Below are 11,574 nucleotides of genomic sequence, written 5' to 3' on the forward strand. Positions count from 1 at the left end.
CTTTTATCTCATTTTCTTTTTTCCGTCTCATTTTCTTCCCTCTCATTTTTTCATGTTTCATCCAAACAATGCCTTAAAGGTCTTATGAGTAGTTAGACCCCAAAAAATGTAGGATAAAAGCTGAAGTTCTAATGGTTCAGTCTCAATTTCCTGCTCCACAAGACTCAAAGCTTCATCTTCAAGTTCTTCCTCCTCTTCCTAATCCATCAAAATAATTTGAAAATTTTTTATTTAGCAAACATGGTCTTGCTCCCATTTCTCTCCACACTTAAAACCATAATCCCTTTCTTTGTCTATCAGCCAATTCTTCTTGAGACAATCTCCTCACTCCTTACGCTTTTGGCCTATTTGACCCACTACTACTTATTCCGACAGTATTCATTGAAGTAGAAGTAATGTTTGGGCCCACAATACACTTGGCCACTCCTGCACCTCGCACTCTATTACTCGTTTGGACATTTGGGCCTTGCTACAGTGTGGAATTCTTGCTTACTCTCTCACTCTCTCACCCTCCACCTCTGCTCGTTCTTCTTCTCTCTCAATGTGCTTTCTCTCGCGGCAGCCTAACTCTTCCAACCTCTTCAGGATCATTTCCATGGTGCCACTCTACTCCTCTATGGTATGAGCCTGCTCCTCTATATGTCGTTCTAGATGTTTCATACATGCCTCCATAATTGCAGGTCGCGTAAACACCATTCATTAACCTCCTAACATTGTTGCTCTGATACCAATTGTTACAACTAGTACCTGAGAAAAATAATTCACACACATATAACCAAATAAGAAGAAAATGGGTGAATCAGGATGATCACACTCTCTTGATATTATTATGAAGAAAAACTGCATAAAGAATAAGAACAATACAAAGGTGCTTAGATGAGAATTTGGAGAGCTAGCCTTTTTCCTAAGCCTTTCTATTCTCTATGCTGAATTTTTACCTTCCTCTTCATTCTGTTACTACTAATAATACCCCTATACATCCACAACTAATTCAGTTAGGATCACTCTTTTGACATTCTTTCACGTCTCTCTCACTTCTAGTGCCAAGTGGCACGTTAATTACAAGAATATTTTTATTTTTATTACATAATTTTTCTTTTCTTAGTTTTAGAAGCTTCTACTCTCACTCCTACAATCATATTTAGGTACGTAATAATACTCTTCTCTTTGAAGTTCATCTTTTTTTGAAAGTAGAAAGAAAATATATAACAGTATTATACAAAATAGCAGAATTTTTCCTCTTTTACTCTTAGAAGCTTATACTCTCCTCTATGCAGTCATATTTAGGCATGTAACAATATTATATAACATGGGATAAAATTTGTATTCATTGATGATGTTTTAACTGAATTGAGTAAAAAAAACAAAAGAAAAAAATATTATGTGAAAACTTAGTGCACAGTGATCATAATAATGGCTTATTATTGAAGGATAAAGGGCTAATATTAAACCCATCTAATGGTTGGATAGTTCATGCAGGAAGATTCATAGCACAATATGAGGTAAATCCAAATAAGGTTCGAGAAGCACTACAAAAGCTTGATCAAGAAATCCAGTCTCTCTCTCCAATAAACCAATTTCTTATCCAAAAGTTATAGGTATATTATTCCCTCTTTTCTTATGTCTTTATTCTATGACTTGGTGTTCCGGTATGATAGTCACTTGGTGTTCCTTAATTTTTTTTCTTATTTATCTATTTACTAATATAGAGGAGTTAATTTGCTACACGTTCCAATGTTCCAATTGTATATATTTCTTAATAGAGATTATCCTATGATAATATATCTCAATGTTCCACTTCGTTTATGTTGAACCACTATTTGATTATCTGCAATTTCGAACTATGTTGAATCACTATATTACATTAGGTTGGAATTAGTTTTTAGTTATGAAAGCAAGTGTCTTGATTTTGTAAATCTTAGTGGCTTATTTCTGTGAATTATTTTAATTAAGGATGAGAAGCATATCTTATATCAAACGTGTACTTGAAGCAAATTCATTTTGTGCTTATATGTTTTGTTTTTATGTGTGTTTTTGTATTTGTTTCATAATACAATTTCACTGTTGACTGTTGAATGAACTCCAAAAGGCTAGCATTGATATATAGATCGTTCCTTACCCTCATATATGGTGTTTACATAATATCTGAAACCCTGAATGCATACTATGTTTTCTCTCATTTCATATGACATCTTCAACCGTTCTTGCAGATTTTGGGAATTGTAGAGAACGTGAGCTGCTTTAAGTGTCCACATTGTGGTGAATCATCATAAGTAAAAGTCTAGGGGACCAACAACTTTTGTGTTTTCTGACCAGCACTTAACCATCAAAATAAAAGTGAGTGATTTCTCACCATTAGATGTAATCTTACACCATTAAAAACACTATTGATGGCCAATTGATAATTACAAAATACCAAAATTGTTGGCCCCTAGCATTCCTCATCATTATATGTATTTAGTAAAGGAGGGGCACCTAAGACAGCCACTGAAATAGAGCTAGAATATCTGTACGAGATATGCTAGTTATCTCTATATGTAGAATGTACATATTAGATTATAATTTTGCAGTGGAAGCTTTATTATATGATAACTTGTAACTTCTTTAATTTTTGGTTGATAAAGCTATATCTTTGTGAAAATGCAAACCAAAGTTTTTTAGGGTATTACATAAACTCTCAAAAATAGTAAGAAGTTAGTGTTTTAAGCTTATCATCTCCTGTTAGCTACTCTGAGGCACCTCTGAAGAAATCTGAGTTATTCACTCAATGGAAAGCTTGCAATCAGGGAGTTCCGAGTGATATCAGGAACCAAGTGTCACGGTTTTAGAATGTTAGATTTAAGGTGTTTGTATAATATTCTACCGTGTTTGAGAATGTTTTAAATAGTTTCAGAATATTTTAGAATGCTTTAAAAGGTCCCAGAATATCCTAAAAGGTTCTAAAAGACTTTGGAAGGTCATAGAATATTTTAGAAGAGTGTGGATGTATATAGAAGTATGAAAAGTAGTATGAAATAATCTAGAAGTATTTAGAAAAATATAGTAGGATAGATATTTGTAGTGAAGGTCTGGATGATCAATCTGGACCGTTAGTTAAATTTTAATCATAACCATCTATTGAAGAGGTGGAAATAGAGGTGAGAGTTAAAGTTTGGGTGTGTAAGTCATTTGTAACAAACACTTGAATAATAAAGTGTTCTTTTAACCAAAGCTTTTTTTCTCTTGTATTCTTAGTTTTCTTGCTAAATATTGAGGATTAGACTGATTTGGTCTTAACTCTTTGAGTTTAGCATTGAAGTCTGGGTGCAAATACAGTAGCGTTGAATTTTATCCAAAGCCGTCACACAAGACTTTGAAAATTCAAAAGAATGATCTCATACAAATTAGATTATGATAATATTTTTAATCAAATTTACTTAAATGTCTCTTTGATTATTATAGATTATTGTGTAAGGTTTTTTTTTTTTTTTGTGTTAGTTGCCAATTGCTACAAGACTTATGGATTAGCAGAAGAGGTGATGTGCAAGCTGATCATTAAATTGATTGAAGAGAAGACAATCAAAGCAAATCTACCAAGTGTGAGGTTTTTATTTTTAATATGGAGGAAGGTGTGGGGTGTAATCCTGTTATGGAGAATATGGGTGTTTTTCTTGCATGTGGTGTCAGGAGGCTGAAATCGGACCGAGCGATTTAGAGTAAGGAACTCGGACGGTCCGATTAGAGAAAATCTACAAAAAAATAATTCTTTTATAAAACTCGGACGGTCCGTTTTGATTTAAAAAAAAAAAAAAACTGAAAACGGAGGGTCCGTTTTGTTTTAAAGGAAAAAAAAACATTGTTAACGGAAGGTCCATTTTCAAATTTTTAAAAACAAAAAAACAAAAAATGTAACGGAGGGTCCGATTTCATGTTAAATAAAAAAAAAACAAAAACTAATCGGACGGTCCGATTTGTGATTAACGAATTTTTTAACAAAGAACTCGGACGGTCCGATTTCTCCCTGTCCCACACCTGTGTCTAACACCTGTATACACCATAACCAAACACAACTCACACACTCTCCCAATATAAAAAAAATTAGCCGCCAAGTGTGGGCATACACGACTAAATGTTTTTTTGACTTTTTTTTAGCCAATTATTCCAATGAAAATGCTAAAAACATCTTTTTATGATGATCTTTGTTTAAAAAGTGTGACTTATTTATTTAGCAATATTTTAAATAAAAGTAATACTTTTACTTCAAATAAAAATCAAACCCTACAACTTATCATCTAATAATCAAAATAAAGTATTTTTATATGATAACAATCATAAAATCTTCGTTGAAGTAACCTTTTGAAACACATAGTTTTGGTTGGACAAGTACATGAATATGTCATTGAAAACTTTGTCATTCATATATGAATACTTCTATACATAAATTGAAAAATCAAAAGATAAAATAAATTTATGAAACAGCTCTCGCTATATGTTACACTGTGAGTTATAATGCAAAACAAATATACTTGGTGTTAACGGATATAAAGGTAGTTTTAAATAAATTGAACAGAAAGTTTTATAACAAAAAGAGGGTTTTCTTTAAAGAGCTGGTAGCTGGTATATACGACTTATTAAAAAAACAACTTTAATGGATCACATGAGTCAGCATAAGACACAATGCAATCTCAACAATGAAAGAATAAAAATTGGTTATTTCAATGACAAATGTTTATAAAAAATAATAGTTATTTATTTTTTGGCATATTTTTCGATGAAACCCCTACTATATATAATCATAGTTATCAAAACCGAATCGGTAATCAACCCGGTCATATGATCAGGTTATTGGATTATTGATTCAACTAGTAGATCACTAATTTATTCGGTTAACTCAGTCATAATTAAAAAAATATAAAATTATATTAATAAAATTAAAATAATGTCTTAAAACTTAAAATGCGAGTCTTACAAACATTAATAATCAAATATCAAGTGACGACGAGGGTGATGGAGAGACGAGATTGGCTGAGGGGTATCGGCGGTGACTGGTGACTTCGGCGGTGACTGATGAGGCCGATTGATGAACTCAGAGCACGGCGAGGTGAGGGGAGAAGCAGTGACGGCCGGGAGAAGGAACCACGCCGCGGAGAGTGACGACGAAGGTGACGGAGAGACGAGGTTGGCTGAGGGGTATCGGCGGTGACTGATGAGGCCGATTGATGAACTCAGAGTCTCAACACTCACTCAACTCTCAAGACTCAAGAGATATTGCATTGCTGCCATTAGGGAGATCAGAGATGTGAGGCAATGGGAAAGGGGGATACCCTAGGATTTCATTTCAACGAAAGACAAGATCCAAGGTAGTAGAGTGAGAAAAAAATCGAAAGGTTAAAATAAAAAAAGAATAATGTTGAAAAAAACCTACCGCAGCCGTTGAACAGAGGAGAATACCGGCCAGAGGCCGTGTAGAAAGAGGGCAGCAAGAAAAATTAAGCTAAGCTGAGAATAAATAGTTATCTGCGTTGAAATTACACCAAGAAATTAAAGAATTGTTGTAATCTTTGGAGGGAAAAGGATGGAAGGAGATGAAATGAGAGAGAGCTGCGGGAGAGATGTCACGCAGGTTTGGAGGAAAAAATGAAATGAGATTGAGAGAGGGTTTGCATTTTGACAAAATTAACTGTTGATTTTAATTATATATATAATATTAATATTAATTAAAATTAATGATTAAAATTACTAAAATATCAATGTTATATTTAAAAATTTTTCAATGTCATATGCTGACAAAAGAAAAGGAAGAGAAATCCCCCAAAAAAAAAATAAAAGATTTAGTTAATATCTATCTACTTAATATATTAAAATTAGGTCTCTCACGCTTCCGTTTTCCTCCAAAATGAGTAAAATTTTTTTTATTCTAAATTATTTTATAAAAAATATCTTTATTGTAATTATATTATAATTAATATTTAATGAATAATATATAATTATACTACTTTAGAAACATATCTTCATTATAATTATATCAAATCAATATTTAATGCACTATTAAATTACTTGTCAATTATCAATTAAAAATACTTTTAATAATAATAATAATAATAATAATAATAATAATATTAATAACGCACATTAATTTTAAATATTTTTAGATATTTTAATTATATTAATTTTAAAAATATTGATATAATTCTAATTCTTATTCATTATTCAATAATAATAATAATAATAATAATAATAATAATAATAAAATATAACCCGTTATAATTTTTGTTCATATTTTAAAATTATAATTTTTTTATTACTTAAACCCGTTATAATTCTATTTTCTTATGATATTTATTTCAAGCATTTTAAGTTATTAAAATCGTGCATGATAATATATTTTCGGAAATGTTTGGTAACTAAAGAAAATCAGCAAAAAACAACCATAACTTGTCTTATTTAGCATTCATTAATTGTCGAATGCTAAATAAGGCAAATTCTGGTTTTTTTTTTTGTCTACCTAGCATTACCTATATATCGGCGGTGACTGGTGACTTCGGCAGTGACTCACTCAACTCTCAAGACTCAAGAGATACTGCATTACTGCCATTAGGGAGATCAGAGATGTAAGACAATAGAAAAGGGGGATAGCCTAGGGTTTCATTTCAACGGGATATTAGAACGACGCCGTTTTAGTATACAAATAAAAAATAAAATAAAAAATTCTGTACTACTCGGACCGGGTCAAATAACCCGTTTGGGTCGCCGGTTTTCATCAAAATCCGACCGGATAAATCGAATTTCTCCGGATCAATTGTATTTTCGGTTCAACGTGTGACTCGGTCCGACCAAATAATTAGGTGACCGGGTTTCCGGTTGAACCGACTGGGTTGAGCCGGGTCTGATAACTATGTATATAATGAAACCAAACAAAATAAATGGTTCACAATGTATTTCAGTAACATCACTTGACCTTTATTTATTAATTCAATATTTTCTTAGTAAAATTTATATGTATTTTTAACCGATGGTAGTTTTTTCAATTAGTATTCAATAGCAATACAATGCTGATCTATTTCTTATAAATATGAGTAATTTTGGACTCCAAAGCTTTTTGTCACTTTTATGGTTTTAAGACACATTGTTTTCTCTCTATATAGCTTTATCCAGCAAAGATCATCAAAATTCCATAGCACTAAAATTTTAAGGGTCTGAGGACTAACAACTTAAATATCATTACAATTTTATAGCAGTATTTGAAAGACTCCAGGAGTGGAGCTAACTACAAACTTTAATTAGTTACCAACAAAATAATACCTACACATTAGTTTTACTGACTCCAAATTTCTATTGAAATTCATTGCTCTTCACCCTCTGCAGGACTATTCACTCTAACAATGTAAACCTGAAAGAAAATAACAGAAACCACAATAACGTTATTAAAACCTGCAGAATGGGGAGAATGCAAGGATTAGAAATTGCAGAAATGAGATAGCATAAAAGGGGAAAAGAAAACTGTGTAACAGTAGTCATCACATGCCATAGCAGTGTTAATAATCACATTCACACATACCATTCTCTTAATTATACGAGATGAATGTACTAAAAACCGAAAATGATGAATGTTTAGTCACCTTGAATGTAGTGCGGCTAATTAGTTCAAAAACTAAAGCGTCCCCATCAACTAGGTTATGAGCAATTGAAAAGCCTCTCCATCCTGCACTAAGTCCTGTTTTTCGAGCCAAATATAGTGTTTCATACTCATCCCCATCCTCATCAATCAAAGTAATTCTTTCGTCACGATTTGGAAGATGCGTCTTACAGAACTGGACTGAAAGACCCTGTTTGTCAAAGATAGCCACAATGATAAACCGATTATAATCATTGCGGATAAACATCAAACATTGCATTTTACTAATCCTTTCTAAAGATAAATAAACTTACAACATTCTATTCCTAACAAAACTTCAAAAGCTGTAAACCTTGCTGAGCTCCTAATTCTTTTCATTAGAACAATTCCACAAAAATAACGAGAAAAAAAAAAGAGAGAGAATTAAGATTACGGACCAGCCAGAATCCGCCGGTGACGTGAGACTGGAGCATGGTTTTAACGAAGGATGGATGATGAGACTTAGACTGCAAATCCGATTGTATCTTATCGGCCTTGTCTAGGGCTTCCTGTCTGGCTTCATCGGAAGCATACACCCGCTTTGAATAATCCCTGTAGCGATCGTAGGAGCCGCCATATCTGCGGCTTCTAGGTGTGACAACACGATCAATAACCACCTGCCATGCGAGATTGAAAAGAAATTAAGTGAAGAAGGGAAAAGGGGAAAAGTAGAAGAAGAGAGAAAGATGAGAGACTTCTTTGTAAACAGGAGCTGGCATGTTGGCGACGCGGCTGGACCTCCTCACCACAACCACCTGCTTCTCAATGGTGCGTGACTTGACGCGCTTCAGCTGCAGGCAAAGAGGAGAGTGAGGGAAATGATGGTTGAAGAAGAGAAAAGAGAAGAGAAGAGATACCGGAGAGGGAGAGTGTGATTTGGATTTGGAAAGAGGAGAGGTGTGGAGGGCCTGAGAGAGGTTGGGGAGATTGAGGGCCTCCATCCTCTTCTTGTTCTCCTCCAACCTCTTCCGCCGAATCTCCTCGTATTCACTGGCCTTTGCCGTCATCTTCTTCTTCTTTCAAGTTTCTTACAACGGAGAGATTCAAAATGAGGACCAGAGTCTAGGGCAGTGTGGAGACGACCGTTGTTTTCCCACACAAGGGGATGCCATTTAAAAAGAGACAAATTTTATTATTAAAATAATTTTAAAATAACATATAAATTAAAAATGACAATATTTAATTTTTTTTTTTTCTTTTTCTCTACTAGGAATCAAAGGGCAGGAAAGAAAAATGACATTTATGAAAATACTTCAATTCATGTGTTTAGATAATCTTAATTCTAAAAATTAATATTATACTTAACAACACTTTCATTTTCCAAAAACTTTAATAATTTTAATTCAAAAAAATTAAAAATTTTGTTCTTAAGATACAAACTAAGCTTAGGATTTTTTTTCCGGAATAGATTTGATATAATATTTTTTCTTTATGTATAAATTCTCAATTGAGCAGAAATTACCAACTAATTCTTAATTTTATTAGTTTATTTTTGGTTGAATAAAACTTGACTATAAAATTTGTTGCATACCTAATTTTTAAAGATTAAATTCAAAATATAATACTTAAATAAATTAAGAATTTATCTGTTATCGTATAATATCAGTTCGTCATTCGTAAGATGATTATAAAATTCAATTGAAAAAAAAAAATTACAATTGAAGTACTCTATTTATTTATTATTATTAAGAGTAATCACTCACCCTTACTCAAATTAATTTTTAAAATTAAATACTATAGCCTTTTAAATTTTAAAATATATAAAATAACTCTCAATATTTATTTTCATTAGACAATAAAATTTTCTTTCAATTTGATTTGAAGAGTGAAATACAAAACAATTCTAAAAGAATTTAAAAAATTTCAAAACAATTTTTAAAAAATCTTAAAAAATTCAAACAGTTATTTCTATTAACCTAATCAAATTGGAGAAAAAATATATTGTCTAATGAAAATAAATATTAAAAATTATATTTTAAAATTTAAAGAATTATCCGATATTAAAAACCTTACAAATTGATTTAAATAATTACTCTATTATTAATTTGTTGAGACTGAACCTACACTACTGGTCTGTTCTGAGTGTTTAACAAGTCCAAAGGTATATTTAGACCTTCGCCTTGAACAAATCTACCTAAGACTAATAGAAGGCAAAGATACAACGGAAAATAAGTAAGCAACACAAAACAAGAGAAAGAATAAAATATAGAAATATAAATAATAAATAAATGGGTAAAAGATAAATAGGTTCCTGAATTTTTTATTTGCGGATATTTAATACCTTTAGAATTAAAAAATACAAAATAATCTCTAACCTCTCAAAACACCGTATAAATTGGTCCTGCCGTTCAATCTGTTCTCTAATGTGAAATGGACAAGACTGATGTAGTGTCCATATAGCGATAATGTAGTGATGTATCCGTTACGGTGTAAGATGAGATATTGGCATTTATTTGGAGGACAAGAAGGTCCTTCTGTTCTGCTCCCAAAACAATGACGTTTTAGGAGGTGTCCTTATTCTTCAAATTGGTCCCAGACGCCATCGCACTTGTATAGTTAGGGAGTTGTTGCGTCTAGGGCATCTATGGCCAGTGAAAGAGGTTCTTCGAGCACCCAACGAGTCCGATTGCCATCTCACATTCGTTGCGTGAAGGCTGGAGAAGAGAAGAACGGCATTGCTCCGATGTGCAAGTATGGCGTGTATGCTGTACTGTACAAGTCCAAGACGCCAACTAACCCCAACCAGTTGCTTCTTGGGTGCCCCTTCTTCAAGGTAACATGGTTCTGTGAAGCTTGAAGCTGCTCATGTATTTAGCTGAATTTTGATTTTATTGTTGATGTTGCAGTTGAAAAATCCATCCTACTGCAAGTTCTTTGTCTGGTTTGATTACAAAAATTGGGGGTATAGAGAAGTCAATTTGTAACAACGAGGTTGACGACTTAGAGCAGTACTTGTACAAGAATAAAGTAGAATAGAGGTTGGTTAAGTTGGAAAAGAAGCTTGCCTGTCTAGAGAGGGAAAAAAAATCTAATATGTGAGTTATTGTTGTATGTTTGGTAGTAATTTGTGCCGCTGTTGCTGTTATTAGGTGTTATTAGATGTTGTGAGGAACAATTGACATAATGTAGTTATGTTTATCCTTTGATGAATGATAATATTTTGTTGCGGTAATATCATGTGTTTAAATGGCTATATCTAATATCATGTTGATGGTCCAGGTATGTAAAATTCATTAAATAATTTAGATCATTAAACATTGAACCATAAGATACGTTTAAAGGATTACAATCCTAACAAAATATACAAAATATGATAAGCAGTCTCACACCAAATAAGATAAGTTTGAAGGATTACAATCCTAACAAAACATTGAACCACCTGAGCACAATAATTTTGCCAAAAAGATACTAAAATGCATAACACACCAAAATAAGTTTGTCAAATTTTTACATCAACTACGACTGACTTTCTAAAATAGAAACATCATTTCTTGGAATTTTTTACTCTTGGGGTGGGGATAAACCAAAACATTCTTTTAGTTTCAGTGCTAGCTATAGCCAAAGTCTCATCAGATGGCCTTCCACTTGCTTCTGCACTTGGCTGCTGTGATGGTTGAACATGTTGTTGCCAACATCCTTCCTTCTAATTGGTTGTTTTGGTCTCAAGGTTTTGTTGGATGGCTTTGCTAGAATTTTGGCTGGAGGTTTGAATGGAATTTGGCCTTGCCTTGTAGGAATTGCAGAAACAGGCACATATGAAGCTTCTGGAGTAGCTTCTTGTTGGACCACATCTGGAGTTGTGCTAGCTGCAGAATGGTTCTGGTTGGTTACGTCAGCTGAATTTTACTCTTCACCCTAAAACACCATGTTATGTTCATGTCATGAATGAAGAAAGACATTAAAGTCATCAAGCAAATTTAAAAGATACAAGTAGGTCCTTT

General features: G+C 32.8%; 1 protein-coding gene and 1 long non-coding RNA gene across 3 annotated transcripts; one reads left to right on the forward strand and one right to left on the reverse strand.

The window, feature by feature from the left end:
• The first annotated feature begins 372 nt into the window (after positions 1–372).
• Positions 373–2,227, forward strand: LOC110266636 (uncharacterized). The gene is made up of 3 exons (XR_002354093.2): positions 373–619; positions 1,480–1,598; positions 2,211–2,227. It is a non-coding gene; the product is annotated as an uncharacterized LOC110266636 (long non-coding RNA).
• Positions 2,228–7,165: 4,938 nt separating this feature from the next.
• LOC107616653 (AP2/B3-like transcriptional factor family protein) lies at positions 7,166–8,720 on the reverse strand. 2 transcript variants are annotated; one of them, XM_016318607.3, is made up of 5 exons: positions 8,491–8,720; positions 8,329–8,424; positions 8,032–8,250; positions 7,599–7,805; positions 7,166–7,369 (listed from the first exon to the last, which is right to left on the reverse strand). In XM_016318607.3, exons 1-5 carry the CDS (start codon positions 8,638–8,640, stop codon positions 7,322–7,324), a joined length of 720 nt encoding a protein of 239 aa, XP_016174093.1. In that variant the 5' UTR covers positions 8,641–8,720; the 3' UTR covers positions 7,166–7,321. The 2 variants fall into 2 exon arrangements, with proteins under 2 accessions (XP_016174093.1, XP_088356054.1); XM_088499928.1 differs by having other exon boundaries at positions 8,329–8,706.
• Positions 8,721–11,574: the final 2,854 nt, after the last annotated feature.

Source organism: Arachis ipaensis, chromosome B9 (genome assembly GCF_059453495.1).
Source record: "Arachis ipaensis isolate K30076 ecotype BB chromosome B9, ASM5945349v1, whole genome shotgun sequence".
Lineage (NCBI taxonomy): Eukaryota > Viridiplantae > Streptophyta > Magnoliopsida > Fabales > Fabaceae > Arachis > Arachis ipaensis.

Excerpts from the sequence above, each read along its gene's own strand:
- LOC107616653 (XM_088499928.1), bottom strand. The coding sequence starts at position 8,640 with ATGACGGCAAAGGCCAGTGAATACGAGGAGATTCGGCGGAAGAGGTTG. Across the intron at positions 8,251-8,328 it reads CAGCTCCTGTTTACAAAGAA|GTGGTTATTGATCGTGTTGT; the intron begins GTCTCTCATCTT and ends CTCGCATGGCAG. Across the intron at positions 7,370-7,598 it reads TTAGCCGCACTACATTCAAG|GTTTACATTGTTAGAGTGAA; the intron begins GTGACTAAACAT and ends ATTTTCTTTCAG.